The sequence below is a fragment of the Chenopodium album genome, chromosome 7 (assembly GCF_948465745.1).
Source record: "Chenopodium album chromosome 7, dcCheAlbu1.1, whole genome shotgun sequence".
In the NCBI taxonomy this organism is placed as follows: Eukaryota; Viridiplantae; Streptophyta; class Magnoliopsida; order Caryophyllales; family Amaranthaceae; genus Chenopodium; species Chenopodium album.
In genome coordinates this window covers 7794667-7821472 of record NC_137840.1, presented here as the reverse complement: position 1 = coordinate 7821472, position 26806 = coordinate 7794667, and the positions used below count along the sequence as shown (strand labels likewise).

The following is a 26806-nucleotide window of genomic DNA, read 5'->3' as shown; positions in this document are numbered from 1 at the left end:
TTTCTTACTTTGTTTTTCTCATACAAAATTCCGCATTCACAAGATCTAGAAACACCTAGCCATATTCGAAGTTGCCTTCGCCCTAGACGTGAAAGGTTTAATTTCTGAGGGTTTGGTCCCAAATCTCTATTTCAGTTATTTAATTTGATTTTTGTTTATTATTTTCCTTGAAGTTACTAACGTGTGTATTTTGTTATTAGAAAGAGGTACGAAGCATCAAAGTAAGTACTTTATTGATTTATTGATATTATGATGTAGAAATCATGTTTAAATTGTTATTATGATATTCCTAGTATCATGTCTAGGGTATTTTAATATTAAATATGATTGTTACGATGCTTCCTATGTTCTTCCTAATATTTATGATTGTTAGTATCATGTTAGGGTTAAAGATTTTATTTTTATTGCTTAGTGACATGCTAGGGTTTGTTATTAATCTTGTTAGTATCATGCCTAGGATCTTGCTATTATTATGCTTTAATATTAACATGAACATGATTATGATTATAATTTTATGATGATTATTATTATTATCATGACTATTATTATGTTGCTTGATGCTTATTATTTATTGCTTGATCACACTTTTATGCATGTTTAAAGGGAATTCGTACTTGTAATCACGCTTAATAAGATAATTAATAATCTTGTTAGGTTTATTGTAATTATAATTTCAAGTGATCGCCAATAATAGTTTATTTGTGCATTATATTCAACCAACATAGATTAAACAGGTTTAGGGTTAATCCTATTGATTGCATGTTAATCAGAAAGCGCACATGAATACGATCAGAATAAAGTAGAGGCCTATTATTAGGGCAGGTTCAATCTCTTTTAGGTTGGATTTGTACCTTCATCCCCGAACCCTTATTTGGTTCATGACCTTATGGAGTCGACGATCTCTTGGATCGTTAAGGGGTGTAACCTTCACCTCGTGAACGGTTTACAAGTTCCTTAAAAAACTTGTTGGCGACTCTTTTGTCTATCTTCTTCCCTTTTGGACGCCACCGTACTTTAGTGTATGATCACAGTGGGGTTCAAGCTAGTGGGATTAAAGCTTTAAATTATTCCCTACAGTTTTTGGCGACTCCACTGGGGAGGATTTCTATTTTAATTCCTGAATTTGTTTCGGAAATTATTTAGAATGAGTGGATGAGACTCGAAAAGTTCTAAGTATTTCATGTGTTTAATTTTGATTAACATTATTGTCATATGCATAAAAAAGATCTCATTGGAAAGACCATCCGTAATGAGTTAAAAACATAGGATTTTACACGTAGGAAATTTGAGGAATGTCTTTCACAACTAGGACTGAAATAACACCGCGCGAAACTGGAAAATTTTATCGAGCACAGAAAGCTGCTGAGGCATGTGGGAAGTAGCGTCAGGGGCCAGAGCTTGGCGCCAGACTTTTAGCCGTAGCGCCAGACGCCAGCATTGGCGCCAGGCGCTACAGTTAAAAGCTGGCGCCAGTCTCTGTTTTCTGGCGCCAATTTCCCCCAATACCGAGCTAGAAATATGTGTTCTAATTTCGACCGGTTTTTCGTATTGTTTGCTCGATCCTACTTCCTGATTGAATTTTTTCTCACTTTTCTGAAACCCATATGTGTTCTACATATGGACATAACCCTCTGGGAATTCATGCTCCATCTACCCGATTGAACGCTCCGTGCAACAAAGGGTACATCCGAGATGTTGAATTCACCAAACCATGGAACGAGTTTTTTCTAAAACTCGCGGTGTCCCATCTACTCGCGCCAACCCTTCACGGTTAGGCTTCCGCGCGGTGCATCCGGACAATTAACCATGGACCCTCTTTGACTAAACCATATCCCGAACTATAGAGAACTAGAGCCATGGTTAGGTTGCAAACGCATTGCATCATATTGTGCCTACTTGACTAATTGTGCATTATTTGTAGTGCATATATATTCTATGTTTCTCTTAACCGTTTGTTGACTTGTGTTGAGACTAAATAAATTAATGAATTAAAGAAATTTGCCTAATTAATTAATTAATTAATTAATTTGAGTCAATAAAGTCTAATTTTTTAATCGGAATTGACCTAGTACGACTTTAGGCATACCCCTGTTGCCTATTAACACCGAAAACAGTCCCAAACCGAAGCTCCAATATTGGCGCCAAAGTCTGAGCTGTAGCGCCACACTATGGAGTGTAGCGCCTAACGACAGTTCTGTCGCCAAGCGCCAAGCTCCACAGTGTGACGCCAGTCCTGTTGCTTGGCCGACAATTCGGATTATTAGTCGAGTCATCACCTAGTGTCTAATTAACCAGTTTGCTAATTAATTCGGTTAATTTTCGCTGTCAATAACACCTTGTCAAGTCATTAATCGAGTCTTGGTCACATAGTCTAGCCACATGGTCATGACACGAGTCTTAACGCACCATCTACACTCACTAGTCTTAGCACACACTTTGAGTATATGTCGCCATGACCATGTCTTAGGTTCATGCATGAGTCAGTCTTTCCGTCATTTGAGTTGGAGGGTACATTCTATTCCTAATTATTCATATCCCTCCACCTAAATCTTCTTTACATTCTATTCCAATCTTTCTTCACTTCCTCCATCCATTGCATGTTGAATAAAGTTTGAGTCAAATAATTAACAATAAGTATCCCCAAATTCCTTTTCCACAGTATTTGGTCGAGGAGAGAAGGGCGATTAATCAAGGACAACCTCTTTATTCAAGTCTCACTTTTTGATAAACCGATTCGTCAAAAGAGGAAGGCTAAGAAGATAATGGCAACTCAAGAAGAAGTCAATGATCTTAAGAACCAGCTGGCTACTGTGATTGAGACACTGAAGCTTCTCGCACTTAGGATCGATGATCCCGTGAAGCAACAACAAATGAACCTCATGCAAGAGAGTCTAAGCAAGCTATCTAGTGACTATAAATTTCAGGGCATGAGTTCACAAGGGGTCTCGCGGGACAAGGAACTTCTTCCGCATAAGTTCAACGCCACTGACATCCCTAAATTCAAGGCAACTGATAACCCTTACTTTCATCTAAGAGCTTTTGAAACCATAATGAGTATTAAGGGTATCAATAAGAAGGTTTTCCCCTCTCTGTTTTCACTATCTCTTGAAACCGTTTGCCAACAATGGTTCTTCTCCCTTGACAAGGAGAAAACCTCTACCTGGGAATCGATAGTAAACGCTTTCGTTGATAGGTACAAGTGCAATATTCAAGTTGAAAGCAATCATAGACAACTTGAGATTCTAAGACAAAAAGAGAATGAAGGTTTTACTTCTTTCTTCAATAAATGGAGGGAAACTTCCGCCAAGATGATTGAGGTCCCCACCGAAAAGGAGTCTGTGAGGATGTTTATCAAGAATCTTCAAGAGAAGTATTCGAAGCATTTGAAATATCAACACAATCTGAATACTTTCAAGGCCGTTTATGACATCGGAATTGAAATCGAAGATGACCTCGCAAAGCAAAAAGCTACTAACAATAGTAACCACGGTGGCTGGAAAGGAAAGAAGAGCGACAATCCTTCTTCTTTTGAAAACGCCCACTCTAGTAATAATGTTAGTACCTTTGACCATAATGATGTCTTAGCCATGGACAATCAAGGATCTAAAAGGAAACCCAGGCGAGAGTTTACACCCATTGGAATGACCTACGATGCTTCTTTCGATCGTCTCTATGATCGAGGATTAATCAAACCTATTGGCCCTACCGAGGATCCAACACCAGAAAATCGATCTTCGAGATGGAATCCAAACTCCTATTGCAAGTACCATCGAGGAAACGGTCATACCACTGATGAATGCTACAGGTTTCAAAATCTCATTCAAGATCTCATAGAGGCAAACAAGATCCCATTGCCTCTAGCTAGCGAGAAGACTGGGTGATGATGACGCGAACAACACCAGACAAGAGGCGAGCTTCAATGACAGGATTTCATGACCTCTTTTTCTATTTCTTTTTTCATTTTTTCCTTTCTCCAATAATTCTAGCATAGGCACCTTTATTTTCCCTTAGATTAATCGTGTAGGTTCTTTATTTTCTTTTAATAAAAATGAGTATTTATTTCCTTGCATATGATCATTTCATTACATTGCATCAAAAAAAAAAAAACCATGTCGAATTAAGCACAAGGTATACCAATGATTTAAGGCACCCCTTGTAGCCACATCATATCTACTTTCACCATTCAAATATACAATCCTTCCTTCATAAACCACTTTAAGCCTCGTCTAATGATAGACCTTTCTTTTTTCAACCTACATCTACCTAACCTTGGGATGGGATGGTGTGTAACCTTTGCAATTCTAAAGAAAGCTTGAGAAAATTCAAAAAAATTAAAATAAGCAAAAGCAAAAAATAAATAAATAAAAGTGTACAAAAGGGCAAGTGTTCCAATGTCTTTGATATGAAAATATCTTTGATATGAACACGTCTCAGATTGCGTCTCTTATCGAGTGCTCGGTACCGTGCCTGAGAAACATGAATGCCAAGTGAGTGATAGACCGCATGATCGGGATTGCCCACACTTATAAAAATAAAATAGATGCTAAAGAAAAAAAAAAGAGCTAAAAAAGAGTAGAAACTCAAGCATGAAAATACAAAGATTCAGAAGTAAGGTTGCACACCTTGGGGGCTTATCTAGGGTTTTGAGCCTTTATCCCTTTTTTTATAACCTTTAGCCTAACCACGTTACAACCCTTAAAAGACCTTTTTGAGGTATACACATACTTGTGCAAGGTTTGGCTAGAGCTACGTTTAGCCTGATTCCTAACGGATACGTACGCAACCTCACATCGAGGTGCGGCCGTAATAAACATGCATTCACATTCACATTCACACACTTGCACCATGATCATATCAAGGGATTCCCTATGCTCATCCCTATTCATGTAGAGCTAGACTTGGGGGCTTGATCCTTATATCATTAGCTTACCTAGCCTAAGAGTCACCACCATTTGACTCTTTTAAAATATATTTTTCTACACACTTAGCTCTTGCGGCCTAACTTTAGTGTCACTTTCACACACTACACAGATACATGACCAAATATACCTTCCCTTAGGAACCCTTTGTCATGGAATCTTAACACTACGCTGAAGCATGCCTTGTCATATCAACATCACTCATCAACCATAATGGTCATTGCATCACTAAGTATGAAGTGCTTAGCCTCCGTGCCTAAGTTACCTAAATGCTTTCATCATTGAGTCAACCATTGAGATAGCCTAGGATGGATTAATCCTTGCACCTTGAGAGATAGTATCAAATAACATTTGACTAAGCTCATTCAACATGCACCTTCACACTTCGATTCTTTTTTTGCATCTTTCTTTTTTCGGGAGAAAGTCGGTACCCTCCACAAAATTGACGGAAATTTTTTGCTTTTTTGCATTTTTCGAGTCGCACGATCAACCCTATGCACACACGGGTCACGAGTCACACGTGTCATTTCACTCTGAGTCGAGTCAACCTCGAGTCAGTCGATCACAGCGAGTCAAGTTTATGCCTTGAGTCGTGAGTCAAGCAATGCTAAACCTTAGGTCAACCCTAAGATAATTAAAAAAGAAATTGGCAAAGTTCTATAGTAAAAAATAAAAACAGGTGCAGCAGAACAGGGAAGACCCTACTCCAGCGCCTGGCACCAGAGATATCTCAGCAACAATGGAGCTCGAAGCCTCTCAGAAAGGTGATTTCGATCTCATGAAGCGATTTCGGGTTCCTTGGTACGCCAGTTAGCCCCTATAAGCAATTTGACATGATTAGTAGTCAGTTTGATTACAATTGCAATAAGTGATCGACCTGATGAAAGATCGTCTCACTTAGCTTAAGCGCCTAAAACACTGGCTCATTACAATCGGTTCAAAAGCAAGCACTTAAACGACAATATTTCCAAATATGGATTGTCGCGCATTCTTATTAAACGACAAAGTTTTCCAAAAATAGGATTGTCATCCCTACTGACAATATTTCCATAAATGGATTGTCGTGCATCTTCTTCAACGACAATTTTTCCAAGATTGGATTGTCATCTCTGGCAAAGTTTCCAAGCGTGGATTGTCGTGCTCTTCTTTGTTTGGCAAGTTTTTCCAAGTTCGGATTGTCATACATTCATAGATCGCTGGCAAGTTTTCCGAGATTGGATTGTCATACACCCAGTTCCCTATGGCAAAATTTCCCAAAGGATTGTTGTAGGTCTCTACTCATCATAAATTTCGGCAAAAGTTCCTCAACGTGGGTTGTCTTCAGCAAGTGGCAAATTTTCCCGAAGTGGATTGTCGGTCGACTCTTTTTTGCAAATATTCCAAGATGTGGATTGTCAATCGTAGCAAAGTTCTTATGAAAGATTGTTACGAAGCATTGACAACTTTTCCAAAAATTGGATTTTGGCAAATTTTCCGAGGTACGGATTATCGCTTCATCGTGGCAACATTTCCAAGGATGGATTGTTACGTGGCATTGACAACTTTTCGTAAATCGGATTGTCATACATCATACAAGAGTTGTGTTGGCAACTATTCCCGAAGAAAAGAGGATTGTCATCACGGCAAAAGCACCGACATACTGGTTCACAAGCAGCAAAGCGTCGACGTACTGACGTAGCAAACATTAAGAAGCAGTGATCTTTTCGAAGACTATCACAGCGGAAATTGGAGTCATATCAAAAGAAGCTCTTTGTTCAGAGGCAAGTGAACATCGAAACAGCAAGGTGGCGTTCCCAAGATTGTGGAGAGTTGTCACAAAAGCAACTGAAGATTGATTCAAGAGAAGAAATCTTAGATAGTATTCCCTTGGATGTGGAATATTATCAATGCGGATGAGGATTATTTCAAGAGAAATAATCTTCGATGGTATTCCCTAGGATGTGGAATATTATCAATGCGGATGGAGATTGTTTCAAGAGAAATAATCTTCGATGGTATTCCCTAGGATGTGGAATATTATCAATGCGGAGGAGGATCGTTTCAGGCGAAGCAATCTTCCAAATTTGGAAGCAGTTACAGGCGTAGAGGTTTTCAAGCGGGATGACATTCTCTAGCTTGCAGGAAGTCATCAAAACAATCGGTTACTTTCAGAGACGTGTGCTCGACGGTGCAAGATACGCGTTTCTTAACTCTTTTATCTGTTTAACTAACGATAGTTTTGCAGGTATCGCGTTACAAGAGTGGTTTAGGATCGCAGAACGTTCTGAATCATTCTCCGTCCCTATCGCTACTTTGACTTTTGTTTTCGAAACTTGCGTTTCTCCAAACTCAGTCAAAGTGGGGGCTTCTGTACACACCCATTTGTGTCTCACCAAAACCAAACCCAGTGATGAGTACCTTTCACGTCGAATCATAATCGAATGAAATGAAAGTGTGGAAAGTCTAGTGTTGCGGAAAATTTTAATTTCTTTTCTCTTCTCTCTGTTTTTGAAAACTTATTTTAAGAAAACAGTCAATCCAGTTTGGTTGGTCCATGATATGGGTCCAATAGTAGTGTAGTTGGATGGGGCTTGCAAAGACCTTTCCAACGATATATTATAAGCCCAATTCCGATGAATATTGAGGAAGTTATGGCCAATTTACTAAACTAGGCCCGGTTTGAGCTTTATGTACGGCCCAATGATCTAGGGGAGGGCCTGATATGATTTATCATTCCTAATGCAATTAGGAATGGTTTTAGTCTTCTAGAATCTTCTAGAAGGTTCTTTTCATTCCTAATTTAATTAGCATTGATAAATTGACTTTCGTTGACTTTTCAGAGTTTTAATCAAAATCAAATAGCATTTTCGAAGAAATTATATTATTTTATCCTCCAGTACGGTAAACTTATCGGATTTTAAAAAACGCGTTGGAATCAGGCTTGGCGCCTAACCCCAGGCCTTGGCGCCTGGAACCAGGCCTGGCGCCTAGCGCTAGCCATTGGCGCTTGGCGCTGGTGTTGGTGTCTGGCGCTAGCTAGCCAGGGTTGGCGCCAGCCCTGTTTTCTGAGCGTCAGACTCTGTTTGGTCTAATTTATCTTTTTGGCTGATTTTCTCTATAAATATCGTATTAAAAACTCCGTTTTGATTCACCATTCATCATCAATTCTCATCTACAATCATTCATCTCTCGTAAAACATTCAATTCTTTCTAACTTAGCTTTTTCATACAAAATTCCGCATTCACTAGATCTAGAAACACCTAGCCATATTCGAAGTTGCTTTCGCCCTAGACGTGAAAGGTTTAATTTCTGAGGGTTTGGTCCCAAATCTCTATTTCAATTATTTAATTTAATTGTTTGATTATTATTTTCCTTGAAGTTACTAACGTGTGTATTTTGTTATTAGAAAGAGGTACGAAGCATCAAAGTAAGTACTTTATTGATTGATTGATATTATGATGTAGAAATCATGTTTAAATTGTTATTATGATATTCCTAGTATCATGTCTAGGGTATTTTAATATTAAATATGATTGTTACGATGCTTCCTATGTTCTTCCTAATATTTATGATTGTTAGTATCATGTTAGGGTTAAAGATTTGATTTTTATTGCTTAGTGACATGCTAGGGTTTGTTATTAATCTTGTTAGTATCATGCCTAGGATCTTGCTATTATTATGCTTTAATATTAACATGAACATGATTATGATTATAATTTTATGATGATTATTATTATTATCATGACTATTATTATGTTGCTTGATGCTTATTATTTATTGCTTGATCACACTTTTATGCATGTTTAAAGGGAATTCGTACTTGTAATCACGCTTAATAAGATAATTTATAATCTTGTTAGGTTTATTGTGATTATAATTTCAAGTGATCGCCAATAATAGTTTATTTGTGCATTATATTCAACCAACATAGATTAAATAGGTTTAGGGTTAATCCTATTGATTGCTTGTTAATCAGAAAGCGCACATGAATACGATCAGAATAAAGTAGAGGCCTATTATTAGAGAAGGTTCAATCTCTTTTAGGTTGGATTTGTACCTTCATCCCCGAACACTTATTTGGTTCATGACCTTATGGAGTTGATGATCTCTTGGATCGTTAAGGGGTGTAACCTTCACCTCGTGAACGGTTTACAAGTTCCTTAAAAAACTTGTTGGCGACTCTTTTGCTCTATCTTCTTCCCTTTTGGACGCCACCGTACTTTAGTGTATGATCACAGTGGGGTTCAAGCTAGTGGGATCTTAAAGGCTTGAAATTATTCCCTACAAAGGGTTTTAGTCTTCTAGATTCTTCTAGAAGGTTCTTTTCATTCCTAATTCAATTAGCATTGATAAATTGACTTTTGTTGACTTTTCAGAGTTTTAATCAAAATCGAATAGTATTTTCGAGGAAATTATATTATTTTATCCTCCAGTACGGTAAACTTATCGGATTTTCGAAAACGCGTTCGAATCAGGCTTGGCGCCTAACCCCAGGCCTTGGCGCCTGGCGCTAGCCATTGGCGCCTGGCGCCAGCTCTGTTTTCTGAGCGTCAGACTCTGTTTTGTTTAGTTTATCTTTTTGGCTGATTTTCTCTATAAATATCGTATTTAAAACTCCGTTTTGATCCACCAATTATCATCATCTACATTCATTCACCAGTTGTTTTCAACAATCATTAATTCTTTAGCATTCTCTAAATCATTCATCTCTCTTAAAACATTAAATTCTTTCTTACTTTGTTTTTCTCATACAAAATTCCGCATTCACAAGATCTAGAAACACCTAGCCATATTCGAAGTTGCCTTCGCCCTAGACGGGAAAGGCTTAATTTCTTAGGGTTTGGTCCCAAATCTCTATTTCAGTTATTTAATTTGATTTTTGTTTATTATTTTCCTTGAAGTTACTAACGTGTGTATTTTGTTATTAGAAAGAGGTACGAGGCATCAAAGTAACTACTTTAATTGTTTTTATTGATATTATGATGTAGAAATCATGTTTACATTGTTATTATGATATTCCTAGTATCATGTCTAGGGTATTTTTAATATTAAATATGATTCCTGCGATGCTTCCTATTTTCTTCCTAATATTTATGATTGTTAGTATCATGTTAGGGTTAAAGATTTGATTTTTATTGCTTAGTGACATGCAAGGGTTTGTTATTAATCTTGTTAGTATCATGCCTAGGATCTTGCTATTATTATGCTTTAATATTAACATGAACATGATTATGATTATAATTGTTATAATTTATGATGATTATGAATATTATTATTATTATTATAGTTATTATTCATGATATTGATTATTATTATGTTGCTTGATGCTTATTTATTGTTATTGCTTGATCACACCTTTTATGCATGTTAAAGGGAATTGGTACTTGTAATCATGCTTAATAAGATAATTAATAATCTTGTTAGTGTTAATTTGATTATATTTGAAGTGATCGCCAATAATAGATTTATTTGTGCATTAAATTCAACCAACATAGATAAACAGGTTTAGGGTTAATCCTATTGATTGCATGTTAATTAAAAAGCGCACATGAATACGATCAGAATAAAGTAGAGGCCTACTATTAGGGCAGGTTCAATCTCTTTTAGGTTGGATTTGTACCATCATCCCCGAACCCTTATTTGGTTCAAGACCTTATGGAGTTGACGATCTCTTGGATCGTTAAGGGGTGTAACCTTCACCTCGTGAGCGGTTTACAAGTTCCTAAAAAAACTTGTTGGCGACTCTTTTGCTCTATCTTCTTTCCTTTTGGACACCACCGTACTTTAGTGTATGATCACAGTGGGGTTCAAGCTAGTGGGATTTTAAAGGCTTGAAATTATTCCCTACAACTATCAACTCCCCCTGTGGCAACTTTAGCACAACTCCTAGCCCGGCACCGCGTTGATTAGATGAGCCGTCGCAGAACATTGTCCAAACTGATTGCTGGTTGACGTTGTTGATCTCTTCCAGCTCTTTGTTTGCTAAAGTCTCTAGTTTTGGGCTGAAGTCTGCCACAAAATCAACAAGTGCTCGGGACTTGATTGTCATCCTAGCCTGATAAGTGATGTTGTACGTGTTGAGGGATATGCTCCACTTAGCTAATCTACCTATCAATTTGGGCCTACGCAGCACAGACTTAATCGAGAAGTTGGTCCTCACCACCACTGGGTGAGTTTCAAAATAGTGACGTAAATTTTTAACAGCTTTATATAAGGAAAGTATGAGTTTTTCAAGTGAGGAATACCTGGTCACTACGTCAAGCAAAGACTTACTTATATAGTATACACGCAGTTGTTTTCCTTGGTCCTCTCTTGCAAGGACAACACTAATTGCTACTGGACTGACAGCCAAGTATAGCTCCAACGTTTCATGTTGTTTCGGCTTTAATACTAGTGGAGGACTCATTAAGTAGGCTTTCAGATCTTGTAAAGCTTTTTCGTGCTGCTCAGTCCATTCAAATCCCTTATTCTTTTTGAGGACATCATAAAATAGGTGACATTTGTCTGATGACTTGGAAATGAAGCGGTTTAGCGCCACGACACATCCTCTTATTTATGTTTCTTTGACGTTCCTAGGGGATTGAATGTTGATTATGGCTTTAATCTGGTCGGGGTTGGCTTCAATCCCTCGCTGCGTCACGATGTACCCTAAAAAATTTCCCAACGGACACTCCAAAGGAACATTTAGTAGGGTTTAGTTTCATACCATACTAACGTAGGACGTCGAAGGACTGTTTGAGATGTGATCTGCTGCCTTCTTTGACTTGACGAGCATGTCGTCGATGTATACTTCCATCGTGTCTCCTCATTGGTCCTTGAACATCTTGTTCACAAGCCGTTGATATGTCACAACACTTGCGTTTTTTAGTAAAAAAGGCATAGCTTTATAACAATATATACCTTTATCCGTCATGAACGCTATCTTTTCCTTGTCTTCCGGGTGCATCAATATTTGGTTGTATCCAGAATAGGTGTCCATGAATGTCAGCAACTCGTGTCCTGATGTGGCGTTGACCATTGGATCGATGTGAGGCAAAGGGAAAGGGCCCTTTGGGCATGCCTTATTGAGGTCGGTGAAGTTGATACACACCCTCCACTTGCCATTTTTCTTGTTGACCATGACGACGTTTGCTAACCAATCAGGATATTTTACTTCCCTAATATTTCCAGTTTCGATCAGCCTTTGCACCTCGTCGTTGATGATCTGGTTTCTCTCTAGTGCAAACTTTCTGCGCTTTTGTTTTACTGGTCGATGATTTGGGTCGACGTTCAATTTATGTGTGATGACGTCGGGGCTTATACTTATCATGTCTTCATGCGTCCAAGCAAAACAATATGCGTTAGCTTTAAGAAATTCTATGAGTTCTTTTCTTATACCTGGGTCTAAGGAGGCTCCAACTCAGACGGTTTGCTCGGGTTTGTTGGAATCCAGCGTTATTTCGTCAATGTATTGTTCATCGGGCTCATCTAACGTTGGTCCGTGTTGTAATTGCTACGCCGTCCTCTTGCTTGGCTTCAATGTAGAGCTATAGCACATCCTGGCTTCCTTAGGCTCTCCTTTGATTTCTTGGACTCCCCATCTTGTTGGGAACTTCAGACTTTGATGATATGTCGATGGGATGGCCTTCATCTTGTGAATCAAGGGGCGTCCGACGATGGCATTGTATGCTGACGGAAAACCCACTACGTTGAACTTGGTCTGAAGATTGATCCCTCCTGCAAAAGTAGGCAAACAATTTCTCCACTAGTATTAAGTGCCTCACCCCTGAAACCTACCAACACCGTAGATCTTCTGACCACATCCCTTGCATCTATGCCCATATCTTCTAGGGTAGCTTTGAAGAGGACATTTGCTGAGCTTCCTCCATCTACCAGGACTCTTTTGAGCAGGCAGTTGCATATAGTTAGAGAAATGACCAATCCATCATGATGCTCTTCACAATGCTCTCCAAGGTCGCAGTCGTCAAAGGATATCGTAATGGCTTCCAAGGCTTTATCTTGGTTGGATCTGACTTCCTCTGGGATGATATCTTCTGGTGCACTTTTCCAGGCCGTTTTCTTTGCTGCAGAATACGTTAGCCCACATATATCTAAACTACCAGAGATTACGTTGATTACCTTAGTGATGGTTGGCCATTTTGGGGGTTGTTGGTTGGACGCGTCTTTTTTGGCGAACTTACCCTTGCCTAGCAAATCTTTTAAGTACCCTTTCTTCATTAGAAACGCCACTTTGCTCCTCAATCCATTGCAATCTTCGATCCGATGACCATGGTCGCTGTGGTAGTCACACCATTTGGACTTATCTTTTTCCTCATCTGGCTTGTGTCTCTTTCTAGGCCACGTGGCTGCGGATCCTAAGGAATGAAGGGCGTTTACCACTCCCCCAATTTCGACACAGAAGCCATATTCTGCCACGTCGGGGTATGACTCGAAGTCTGACCTGTCATTCACATCTGGCGACATATGGTTAGTATCATCAACGTTATCGACGTTGTTTACCTGATTAGGTCTGTCGTAGGGTTTTCGATGCCAACTCTTCTTGGGGTTGGAAGGCCTCCTGTTGACTCTTTCATTGTTGGATGAGTTGAGGCTACTAACACCTTTTCTGGCCGCAAGATCATCTTCTAACCTTATTTGAGCAAATGCCCTTGTTCTGACTTCTTCAAATGACGTGCATGGGTATTTAGTCAATTACTTGTAGAGCTCTAACTCTGGGAACAATCCTCTTTTGAAAGCTTCTATGGTTTTGAGGACGTCATAGTTCTTTATTCCAATCATTTCTTTGTTGAAGCGTCCGAAGTAGGATTTGATTGATTCTCCACTACGCTGCACGACGCAGTATAGGTCACTGGTCTGCTTCTCCACTTTACAGCTATTGTTGAATTTTGAATAAAACCTGTTACACAAAGTTTGAAAGTTAGTAATGGATCCTCTTTTCATGTCACACATCCATTCTGTTAACCTTAAGTTTTGATGATGACACAAGGAACCTTGGCAAACCCTAGGTGTTTTAAGTTCTGTCTATTAGCCTTGATTTATTGACAGGTTTATATATGCAACGAAGTTCTAGAGTCAGAAGGGAGCATGGAACAAGGTCTAAAGATAGGCTATGGATGAACAAAGAATACAATCAGAAGTCAAGTTCCTTTATTGAGGAAATGAAGCTCCAGAGTCGAAGCTTCACAGTGTCTCAAGGAGTCTAATGTACTATATCTTTATTTTAGGCTTCTTGTATTTATGTTAAGTACATTGTCAATTGATAGGATTTAAGTGGATTTAAATTTATTTGATAAAGATTTTATTTTCCATATTTTAACTTGTTTTAATTTAATTTCAAAAAATATCTTTTTGAGTTAAAATATCTTGTTAGTTAAAAAGATTTTCTGTTTTGATTCTATCCTATTATTTTGGAAAATCCGACTTGGAAAATACTCTTTTAAAAACGGTTGTTCTACTTGGTCAAGGAAGTTGAGAGAATATAGGAAGCAGTAAACCAATTCCTTATAAAGTGTTTTAGCTTGCTACCCAAGCACCCACGAACTGCACTTCCTAGTTTTATGGAAGTTGTGGCTTAGTGGGAGTTAGGGCAAACGGCAGTGTTTTAACTTCCCTTTTCTAGTATAAATAGGATTGGTTTTCTGTTGGGAAAGTACACTTGAGCATTACAGTCTTTTAGCTTTTAAAAAGAATCATAATCCACTTGAGTCCTTGAGTGTCTTTGTACTTAGCAGTTTAGAGTTTAATCTTGAGTTGTATTGGGTTAGAGTTTGGGGAAACTCTAAGAGTGTCTTATTGCTTTGAGTGAAGAAAGGAATCAAGAAACCCTGACGAGTTAAGTTCCTTTGAGTCAACAATTGGTATCAGAGCATGTTCCTCGAAGAAATAAAGAAACCCTGACGAGTTAAGTTCCTTGAAGCAACATGAACAATCACGAGAAACTGGAAGAAGGTTACTCTATGCAGCGTCCTCCTATGTTTAATGGGAAGTTCTATACCTATTGGAAGAACAGGATGGAAATTTTTATCAAAGCTGACAACTACCAAGTTTGGAGAGTTATTGAAGTTGGTGATTTCGAAATCACCAAAACTGTTGGTGAAAATGAGGTAGTACCTAAACCCATGTCTGAATTTGATAAGGAAGATTTTGAAAAAATGGAAATTAATGCACTTGCTGTTAAATTACTTCAGTGTGGCCTTGGTCCCCATGAGCACAATCGTGTTATGGGCTGTAAAAATGCTAAAGAAATTTGAAATTTACTGCAAGTAACACATGAAGGAACTAACGAAGTGAATTGCTCTAAAATTGATCTGCTTATGTCCAAATATGAACGTTTTGAAATGCAATCTAAAGAAACAATCCAAGAAATGTTAACAAGGTTTACTAACATTATTAATGATCTTGTTTATCTTGGAAAGCAAATACCTATTGATGAGCAGGTCAGGAAAGTTCTAAGGAGCCTCCCTCAAGATGAAAGATGGAGAGCCAAGGTGACTGCCTTACAAGAAACTAAGGACTTCACGAAATTCAACATTGAGCAACTTGTTGGTTCCCTCATGACTCATGAATTGCACTTAGGAACAAGCAATAGTGAAGGGAACAAAGGAAAAGGCTTATCTCTCAAAGCTGGTGATGAAGAAGAATATGAGGTAGATGAAGAAGAGGCGGCTATGTTGGTGAGAAGGTTCAAAAGAATGTTTAATCGAAATAATAGAACAAGGAACTTCACCAAAAAGTCCTCTAACTCAAAAGCTGATTCCGGATGTCACAAATGTGGGTTCCTAGATCATTTCATTCGTGAATGCCCTTTGTGGAAAACTGAGAAAGGAAAAGGGAAGGCTAAGGAACATAACAAGAGCAAAAAAACTCCTTACAACAAAGCAGACATTAGGAAGGCTATGATTGCTGCTTAGGGAGATTCTGAGTGTGATGATGAGGAGGAACAACCTGAAGAAGAAACAACCAATTTATGTCTAATGGCCAAATGTGATGAAAAAGCCTACAACGATGAACTGGCTAAAGAGGTACGTGTTGATCCCAATCATCTTAGAACTCTTCCTAAAGAAGTACTTATTGATTTCATTTTAGAAATGGAAGATGACTGGATAATTGATATTAAAAAGCTTAATGAATGTGAAAAAGCTTTTAAAGTCTGCAAGGAACACAGTACCTGGATTGAGAACCAGCGTAATAATGTTCAAGGCAGATTCTTTGATCTTTTTGATAAGAATCTTCTTCTAAAAGAAATGAATGAAAAACTCAAGTATGAAAATATTATGGTCAATGTAGAACAGACTCAATACAAGCTTGCCAGTACTGACTTTAAATCGTCAAGTTCCTCTTCTGAGTCATTGCCTAAATTTAATGAAGATTTTGAAAAATTAAAACACAATCTTGATGAGTTAAGAATTGAAAAGGCAAATTCATAAAAGGAACTTGCAATCAGAAAAGAAAGAAGCACTGGTCAGCTTGGTATACCTAAATGGATTGAGAATGTTCAAACCAAAAGAACTGAAGGACTAGGATACATTCAATCTAAGCATAAAGGTAAAAAGAAATATGTTGATTTACCTAGCTATAAAGTTTGTTCCTTTTGTGGGAAAATAAGTCACTTAGTGGATACTTGCTATAAGAAGGAACAATATGTTAGTAAGAATATTAAGCAAGTTTGGGTTAGAAAATCTGATATTGCTTCAACGTCCAAGGAACCCAAGGAAACCTGGGTTCCTGAAACTAATTAATGAGTTCTTTTGCAGGTCCTAGTGAGGGGGAACAACACGTGGTACCTCGACAGCGGTTGTTCAAAGCATATGACAGGAGATAAAATAAAATTTCTCTCATTTGAGACCTATTCTAGAGGAACTGTGACCTTTGGAGACAACAAGAAATGATAAGTTATTGCAAAAGGAAAAGTTGGAAGGTCAAGTTCCCATTCAATTGAAAATGTACTTTTGGTCGAGGGTTTGATGCACAATTTGCTGAGCATATCTGTGGGGAATAGGTTTCAAGCTTTAATCCCACTAGCTTGAACCCCACTGGGGTCATACACTAAAGTACGGTGGCGTCCAAAAGGGAAGAAGATAGAGCAAAAGAGTCGCCAACAAGTTTTAGGAACTTGTAAACCGTTCACGAGGTGAAGGTTACACCCCTTAAAGATCCAAGAGATCGTCAACTCCATAAGGTCTAGAACCAAATAAGGGTTTGGGGATGAAGGTACAAATCCAACCTAAAAGAGATTGAACCTGCCCTAATAATAGGCCTCTACTTTATTCTGATCGTATTCATGTGCGCTTTTTAATTAACATGCAATCAATAGATTAACCCTAAACCTGTTTAATCTATGTTGGTTGAATATTAATGCACAAATAAATCTATTATTGGCGATTACTTGAAATTATAATCATATTAAACCTAACAAGATTATTAAATATCTTATTAAGCGTGATTACAAGTACCAAATTCCCTTTAAACATGCATAAAAGGCGTGATCAAGCAATAAATAAATATCATATCAAGCAACATAATTATAATCATGATCATAAAATGATAACAATGAAATAATCATAATAACAATCATATTAACCATAATAATAATCATGTTAATCACAATAACAATAATTATGAAATTATAATCAAAACAATAATCATAAATCATATTAAAGCATAATAAAAATAGCAAGATCTTAGGCATGATACTAACAAGATTAATAACAAACCCTAGCATGTCACTAAGCAATAAAAATCAAATCTTTAACCCTAACATGATACTAACAATCATAAACATTAGGAAGAACATAGGAAGCATCGCAGGAATCATATTTAATATTAAAATTACCCTAGACATGATACTAGGAATATCATAATAACAATATAAACATGATTTCTACATCATAAATCAATTAAAACCATTAAAATACTTACTTTGATGCCTCGTACCTCTTTCTAATAACAAAATACACACGTTAGTAACTTCAAGGAAAATAATAAACAAAACAATTAAATTAAATAATTGAAAGAGAGATTTGGGACCAAACCCTCAGAAATCAAAACCTTTCACGTCTAGGGCGAAGGCAACTTCGAATATGGCTAGGTGTTTCTAGATCTCGCGAATGCGGAATTTTGTATGCAAAGGAGCAAGTTTAGAAAAGAGAGAGATGAATGAATGATTTAAGAGAGAATTAAAGAATTAATGATTGCGAATGAAAACTGATTGTTGATGAGAATTCGTGAGAATTGGTGAATGAAAACGAAGTTTTTAATATGTTATTTATAGAGAAAATCAGCCAAAAAGATAAAATAAACAAAACAGAGTCTGATGCACAAAAAACAGGTTTGGCTAACTGGCGCCAGGCACCAACACTAGCGCCAGGCGCCAATGGCTAGCGCCAGGCGCCGGGCCTGGTTCCAGGCGCCAAGCCTGGTTTTAACGCGTTTTCGAAAATCAGATAAGTTTGTCGTACTGGAGGATAAAATCATATAATTTCCTCGAAAATGCTATTTGATTTTGATTAAAACTCTGAAAAATCAACAATAGTCAATTTATCAATGTTAATTGAATTAGGAATGAAAAGAACCTTCTAGAAGAATCTAGAAGACTAAAACTATTCCTAATTGCATTAGGAATGATAAATCATATTAGGCCCTCCCCTAAATCATTGGGCCGCATATAAGGCTCAAACCGGGCCTAGTTTAGTAAATTGGCCATAACTTCCTCAATATTCATCGGAATTGGGCTTATAATATATCGTTGGAAAGCTTTTTGCAAGCCCCATCCAACTACACTACTATTGGACCCATATCATGGACCAACCAAACTGTATTGGCTGTTTTCTTAAAATAAGTTTTCAAAAACAGAGAGAAGAAAAAAGAAATTAAAACTATCCGCAACACTAGACTTTCCACACTTTCGCTTCATTCGATTATGATTCGACGTGAAAGGTACTCATCACCGGGTTTGTTTTTGGGGAGACACAAATGGGTGTCTACAATATCACAATTTTGTGACAAAGGAAACTCTGTATGTTTTACTTCTGATTCATGCAACATCATTAATGACAAAACGGGAAGGGTTGTTCTTGAAGGAACTAGAAAAGGGAACACTTATATTGTGGATCTCAATTTTGCCCCAAGGAACAACCTTACATGCCTGAGTGCCATTAATAATGATACTTTATTATGGCATAAGCGTTTTGGACATGCTAGTTTCTTACTCATGGATAAACTTAGAGCAAGGAACTTGGTCATAGGGCTTCTCTCAGTCAAGTTCCTCATACAACATATCTGTGATGCATGTGTGAGAGGCAAGCAAGTCAGGTCATCTTTTAAAAGCAAAAACATGGTGAGCACCACAAAGCCATTGGAACTCATTCACATGGATTTATGTGGTCCCATGCGTGTTCAAAGTAGAAGTGGAAAGAAATATGTTCTAGTTATTATTGATGATTTTTCTAGATTTACCTGGGTGATTTTTCTTTCTAGCAAGGATGAAACCTTTGATGAATTTGTGTCATTCGCCAAGAAAGTGCAGAAAACTAGTGGAAATCAAATTATCCACATTCGGTCAGATCATGGAACTAAGTTCGAAAATACAAGATTTGATGTGTTCTGCAAAAAGAATGGCATGGATCATAACTTCTCAGCCCCAAGAACCCCTCAACAAAACGGGATTGTGGAAAGGAAGAACATGACCTTAGAAGACATGGCAAGAACAATGCTCATAGCTAGTGGACTACCAAGGAACTTCTGGGCTGAAGCTATCAATACTGCATGCTGTATTATAAATCGAGTTATGATGAGACCAATCATCAATAAAACTCCATATGAACTGTTTAAAGGCAGAAAACCTAATATTTCTCACTTTAGAGCTTTTGGCTGCAGGTGCTTTGTTCATAATAACGGTAAAAGGAACATTGGAAATTTTGATGAAAGAAGTGATGAAGCTGTGTTCCTTGGCTATGCATCAAATAGCAAGGCTTACAGGGTTTACAATAAAAATACTATGTGTGTTGAAGAAAGCATTCATGTGATATTTGATGAATCTAATATGTTTATGAATGTGCAGGAACAAGACTCTAATAATTATGAAATCGGAATGGTTAGAAACAAGGAAGATGATGAAGAGGAAACTAGTCCTCCCAAGGAAAAGCAAATTGAACCCGAATAAGATCATCAAGAATATGCTGAAGTTCCTCTACCTGAAATTCAGGAGGAATAAGGTTATGCTGAAACAGGCAACGAAGAGGAACCAGAGGAAGAAGTCCCTCAAATAGGAGTTCCAGCCAGAGAGTTTCATCCAAAGCCTTTCAAATACCAAGGCTCTCATCATAAGTGACATTGGTAGAGGAACTCAAACTAGATCACAGATGAGGAACTTTTGTGCCTTCTAAGCCTTTCTATCCATAATTGAGCCAAGAAATCATGAAGAAGCTCTCAAAGATGCTGACTGGATAATTGTCATGCAAGATGAACTAAATGAATTTGAAAGGAACAGGGTCTGGCATCTTTAAGAGAAACCCAAAAATAAAAAGGTAATAGGGCTCAAGTGGGTTTTCAAAAACAAGCTGGATGAGTATGGAGCTATTGTGAGGAACAAGGCCAGACTTGTTGTGAAAGGCTAAAATCAGCAAGAAGGTATTGACTTTAGAGAAACTTTTGCTCTTGTTGCTAGATTAGAAGCTATTAGAATGTTAATTGCTTTTGCTGCATTTATGGGTTTTAAGATATACTAAATGGATGTTAAATGTGCCTTCTTAAATGGTTTTCTTGAAGAAAATGTTTTTATGGAACAGCCACCTGGTTTTGAAAACCCCTAATTTCCTAATCATGTCTTTAAGCTTGATAAAGCTCTTTATGGGCTGAAGCAGGCACCTAGAGCCTGGTATGAAAGGCTCTCCAAGTTCCTTCTTCAAAATGATTTTAAAAGAGGAAAAATTTATAAAACTTTGTTTTTGAAATCTGAAGGAACTGACTTATTAGTTGTTCAAATCCTCATGGTCTGGGCAAAGACCCATAAGTCTTTACAGACCATGAGGATGAAGATCCTCAAGTCGAAACCTTTACAGCCGAAGACGGCTCTCTCAGAATCAAGCGCATCCGGCCCAGAGACACTCTGGAGCGGGGTGCCTCCCAGGCGGGTACAAGCCGACCCTCTAGGCAGCCGGAAGGGGAAACCATACAACCGTTGGATCAGCACCTGTCACCCAAGACGAACTAACGAGATTCATGACAAGTTTCAAGGGTGAAATTAAAGAGTTGATCACCTAGAGCCGGGCTGGCCCAAGTAAAGGCCAGTCGGCTAAGAAGACTCCTCCGGAGAAGGGGAAGTCAGTCAGAGAACGGCAGCCCACTCCTCATCCAAAGGAGAAGGCATCTAGGACCATTGATTGGTCAAAAATTCTCCTTCCTAAGAGTAACAACAACAACACCCGCCGGACTTAGCAGCCGGTGGGAAGTAAAAAATCAATTCTCGATGCCCGGGAGATCATAAACCGGAAGAGAAACCAATCGCTGTCTGAGTCGGCTTCAACGTCGAACTTTCCAGACAGCTTCAACAACATTTCTGCAGGGAGTGCACCCTCCTTGCATGAGAGCCAGACAAGCGGTAATACCGTCCATTCTGGCCCTCACATAATTGGAGCTGTACCGTACGTGCCTACTCAGGTTTACGGACAGTATCCCCCTCACTTCATGCAGCCGGCTTTCTTTGGAGGTCAGGCGGCATATCAAAATGTCCAGCCACTGGACTGGCAGCTCCGTCTGCTACGCCTGGGTGAACGACCTTCTGCGTTCACCCGGGAGATAACCGAGGCGGCACAGCCGGTCAAGGTTAAGAATGTGTTGGTGGGTACCTATGATGGTACTACCAACCCGGAAAATCACCTTATGGCATACACCAACCTCATGTATTAACAGGGGTTGGATGATGTCACTTGGTGTCGATGTTTCCCGGCTACATTGAAGGGCATTGCCCAACAATGGTTTGGCAACTTGCCAGCCGGGTCCATTGACAATTTTAGGAAGCTTGCCTTCCTATTTGCTTCCAACTTCTCAATGAACATCCCTGCTAAGAAAACAAGCCTTGACTTGAGCACTGTTAAGCAGGGAGAGAGAGAAGGGTTGCGCTCATATGTCTGGCGGTTCAATCTGATCAGAATTCAGATTCAAGGACTGTCTGACGAGGTAGCTTTTACAGACTTCTTCAAGCGTCTGAGAGACGGGTCGACTTTTAAGTTCGACCTAGTCGGAAAAGGGGCTTTCACCTTACAGGCGGCCCTGAGGGAGGCGGAGAGCTACATTCAAGCTACCGACCTCTGCTCGCCTGGTAACCAGTCGGACTCCAAGAAGTCCGACAAGCAAAAAGACAGCCGACCTGCCCAGCCGGCCAAAAATAAAGAAGAGAGCAAGAAAAGAAAAGAAATCTGGGCGGTTTATAGAAAAAGAAAGAGTTTAAACCGTACGTCCCCAAGTACGAGTTTAATAAAGACTGCAACTCCATCCTCATGGAGGTAAAGGACCGGTTGTCCATTGAAAAACCGAATCCAATGAAGAGTTCTGTTCAGTCGCGGAACAAAAAAAAATTCTGTCAGTTCCATGAGGAGGTCGGCCATGATACCAACGACTGCTTCAGCCTTCAGCGGGCGTTGGACTGTCTGGCTGACAAGGGGTTGTTGAAGTCCTACATTTCTAAGTCCCCAGCCGGGGCAAAAAAGAAGAGCAAGGGTCAGTCCTCCAAGACTACCCCCCAGCCTGCTAGTAGCTCGGATACCGACAAGGAGCTGGTCTACACAATAGCAGGCGGGTTCTCCTATGGTGGCCCTACCATCCGGGGCACCAAGAGCCATCTTCGAAAGATGGACAAGGATGATGATGCGCAGGCGTCTGCAAGCACCTCCTTCCCAGACGTCTTGATTACTGAGAAGGACAGGGGCAGCGTCCGCCGTCCGCATGATGACCCGGTCGTCATTGAATGTAAGGTTGCCAACCAACTGGTTGGAAGAATCCTTATTGACACCGGCAGCTCATCAGACATCATCAGCCTCCGGTGCTTGCAAAAGCTGAAATACAACGTCAGCAGCATGCATCCGGTCACCCACCCCTTGGTTGGTTTTGGGGGTGGGATGGTCTACCCAGCCGGAAGAATTGACTAACCCATCCAGCTGGGAGAGAAGGGCCAAGGACGACATATTGTCGTCAGATTCTTGGTCGTTGAGGAGTTGACCGCCTACAACATTATCCTTGGTCGGCCAACCCTCAACGTAGCCAAGGCAGTAATCATCCCGTCTCTCATGCTCATCAAGTATGAGAGGGATGACGGCACTGTTGGTTCCCTGAATGGGGATCAGAAGACGGCCCGAGAGTGCTATCTCTCAGCCGTCAGAGACACTGTGGCCCCAAACGGCCAAGAACCAATAGACCTTGACAATGTTAAGGATGCCGATCCAGCGCCTGCCCCACCAGCAGTCGGGAAGAAAAGAAAGGCACCTCTGCTGGTGGAGGTGAAGAAAGAGAAAAAAATAGCAATCACTGACCGGTAAACGGTCAGATGAGCTCCGTCCCCAACCGGCTGGTGAGAACATTGATCTCGTTCTGGATGACAGCCGTCCAGAACGTACTGTAAAGGTGGGGACGGTTGCTCATGCTACCTTGGGTGCAAGCTTGCACCTTCTGCTGAAGGAATTCAAAGACATTTTTGCCTTTGAAGTGGAATAGATGCCAGGCGTTAGCCCGGATCTCGCTGTCCACAAACTCGCCGTGGACCCCAAAAAGAAGCCCATCCGGCAAAAGAAAAGAACCACGGTGAGGAAAGAAGTCAGGCAGCAGCTGCCGAAGTCAAAAAACTGCTAGATGCCAGGTTCATTCGGCCTTGTAACTTCCCCGACTAGGTGGCCAATGTGGTTCTTGTTAAGAAACCGAATGGGACCTGGCGCATGTGTGTTGATTACACAGACCTCAACAAGGCGTGTCCAAAGGACAGTTACCCGCTTCCAAAGATTGACAGTCTGGTCGATTCTACAGCCGGTCACGCCTTGATGAGCTTTATGGATGCCTACTTCGGCTTCCATCAGATACCCCTGTGGAAAAAGGATCAAGAGAAGACGGCCTTCGTCACTGATCAGGGGTTATTCTGTTATACTGTGATGTCGTTTGGCTTGAAAAATGCGCCTGCCACTTTCCAACGGATAATTAATACGGTCTTCATTAATCAAATTGGGAGGAATGTGGAGGCGTACATTGATGACATGATAGTCAAATCCAAGCTACAGACGGATCACCTTGCTGATCTCCGAGAAACATTCACCACCCTCAGGCGGCATAAGGTCATGTTAAATCCAAAGAAATGCGTCTTTGGTGTTGAGTTTGGAAAGTTTCTCGGATTCCTGATTGATCAAAGGGGGATAGAGGCTAACCCCGAAAAGATACAGGCGGTGATTGACATGAAGTCACGCCGTTCTATCAAGGAAGTGCAGAGACTCACCGGTTGTCTGGCCGCCTTGGGGAGGTTCCTCAGCCGGTCAGGCGACAAATGCCTCTACTTCTTCCAAGCTATCAGGAAGAAGACCAGATTTGAATGGGGGGATGATGCTGAGGCGGCATTCCAGAGGTTGAAAGAGCATTTGCAGTCTCTACCTAGGTTGGTCAGTCCTTTGCCTAGGGAGACGTTGTACATGTATTTAGCCGTCTCAGATCATGCCCTCAGTGCCGTTCTCCTTGCTGAGCGAGACGGCGTGCAGCTCCCGATTTACTTCATTAGCCATGTTCTTAAAAATGCTGAACTCCGGTACCCCATGGTTGAAAAATTTGGCCTTGTTTTGTATATGGCATTCAAAAAACTAAAGCCTTACTTTTTGGCACATCCGATGGTGATTTACACCGACCAGCCACTCAAGCAGCCAATGTCTACCTTGGAGTCATCCGGCAGAATGTTGAAATGGGCTATTGAAATGCAAAGCCTTGAAATCACTTACGAACCAAGAAAGGCAGTGAAAGGTCAGGCGTTTTCCGACTTCATTGTTGAAATGACTCGTCCGGTGGCTCCGGATAATCTTGATCAGGTTTGGAAAGTATACGTAGACGGGAGCTCCACAAAGAGCGGCTGTGGTGCAGGCGTAATCTACGAGTCTCCGGAAGGGGACAGATTTGAGTATGCACTACGCTTCAAGTTTCAGGCTTCTAAATATGAGGCAGAATATGAAGCCTTGCTAGCCGGCATTCGCATGTGTAAGGCGGCAGGGGCCATGAAAATTGACGCCTACTCTGATTCCCAGTTGGTTGTTAGCCAGTATGAGGGAAGCTACGAGGCTACTCATCTGGCTATGATCAAATATCTTCAGGCAGTCAAAGAAGAGGCCGGCGCACTTGAGGAATTCCGGCTGAATTAAGTGCCTAGGTCGGAAAAAAACCAGGCGGATGCATTGTCAAACCTGGCGTCTTCCGCCCGCCATGATACGCCTCGGTCAGTCTTTTGGGAAGTTCTTGAAAAGAGAAGCATCTATGAAGATCCCATTGGACTTCTAGACCGAAGCTCTACCTGGATGGATGGCATCCGGGCCTATCTTTCAGACAGTACACTTCCTGATTCGCCACAGGAGGCAGCCGTCCTGAAGAAGCGAGCTGCAAGCTTCGAGTTGAAAAATGGAGAACTCTTCAAGGCGGGGTTTCTTAAGCCCCTGTTGAAGTGTGTCAACCCTGAAAAGGGGAAGGAAGTTCTCGAAGACCTGCATTCGGGATTCTGCGCCTCCAACATAGGCGGTAGGTCCCTAGCCGTTAGAGCCAGACGACATTATTTTTGGCCTACTCTTGAGGCAGACGCCAAGGAGTTGGTAAAGAAATGTGACAAGTGCCAAAAATTTGGCAGACTTATTCACCGTTCGGCTACTGATCTGACGACCATCCACAGCCCTATCCCGTTTGCAAAATGGGGCATGGACATTCTAGGTCCTTACACGCCTGCTCCAGCGGAAAGCGCTACATCTTGGTGGCTGTGGATTATTTCACCAAGTGGGTGGAGGCTGAGGCGGTTAAAAATAGCAAAACCTCAGACGTGATTTCCTTCATCTGGAAAAACATTATCACCCGGTATGGGGTACCTATGTTTATGGTGTTTGATAATGGTCCTCAATTTGAGACGCCTCAGCTAAAAACTTGGTTGGGAGATCAGGGGATCTCAAGCTATTTTGCATCTGTTGGCCGGCCCCAAGCAAACGGCCAAGTTGAAGCCTTCAACAAACTTATCTCAGACGGCATTAGGAAGAAAATAGAAAGAGTCGGTGGCTTATGGGCAGAAGAGTTAATCCATGTCCTATGGGCCATCCGGACAACAGCGAAGGGGGCAACCGGTGAAACCCATTTCTCATGGTTTACGGTGCTGAAGTCGTCTTGCCCATCGAACATTACGAGCCGACTCTTAGAGTCATGCTATATGATGAAGAGGCAAACTGGGAAGCAATGCGCCTGGCATTGGATTCACTCCCAAAACGCAGGGGCAATGCCGCCTTGCGTCATGAGATTTACCGTCTGAGAATGACTAGAGCCTACAACAAAAAAGTACACAAGCGTCCTTTGAAAGTTGACGACTTAGTGTTACGGAAAATGGAGGCAACCGGTAGGGCCAATGAGCTGGGAAAGCTGACTCCAAATTGGGAAGGCCCCTACCGGATATACGAGGAAGTAAGAGACGACACCTACCGCCTGGAAACTCCAGACGGCAGGCGCCTGCCTAGAACTTGGAATGTAGACAATTTGAAAAAGTACTACTTCTGAGAATGTAAGTTTTTGTAAACAGTAAGTCAATTAATGAAGATTCAGACTTTGTTTGCAAAATTGTTTTGTTGTTTTTTTATTATCCGCCTGGGAAATACTCAGACGGATTCTTCATTTACCTAACTAAGTTTGATACTTGGTAAAGGTTACA

At 40.3% G+C, this 26806-nt stretch overlaps 1 protein-coding gene across 1 annotated transcript; it reads right to left on the bottom strand.

The window, feature by feature from the left end:
• Positions 1-12582: 12582 nt before the first annotated feature.
• On the bottom strand, positions 12583-13362 carry LOC145639953 (uncharacterized). The gene has a single exon (XM_081691269.1). The coding sequence runs from the start codon at positions 13360-13362 to the stop codon at positions 12583-12585; it is 780 nt and encodes a 259-aa protein (XP_081547395.1).
• Positions 13363-26806: the final 13444 nt, after the last annotated feature.

What these genes read in the sequence shown, in the direction of transcription:
- LOC145639953 (XM_081691269.1), bottom strand. Translation starts at nt 13,362, where the DNA reads ATGTCGCCAGATGTGAATGACAGGTCAGACTTCGAGTCATACCCCGAC.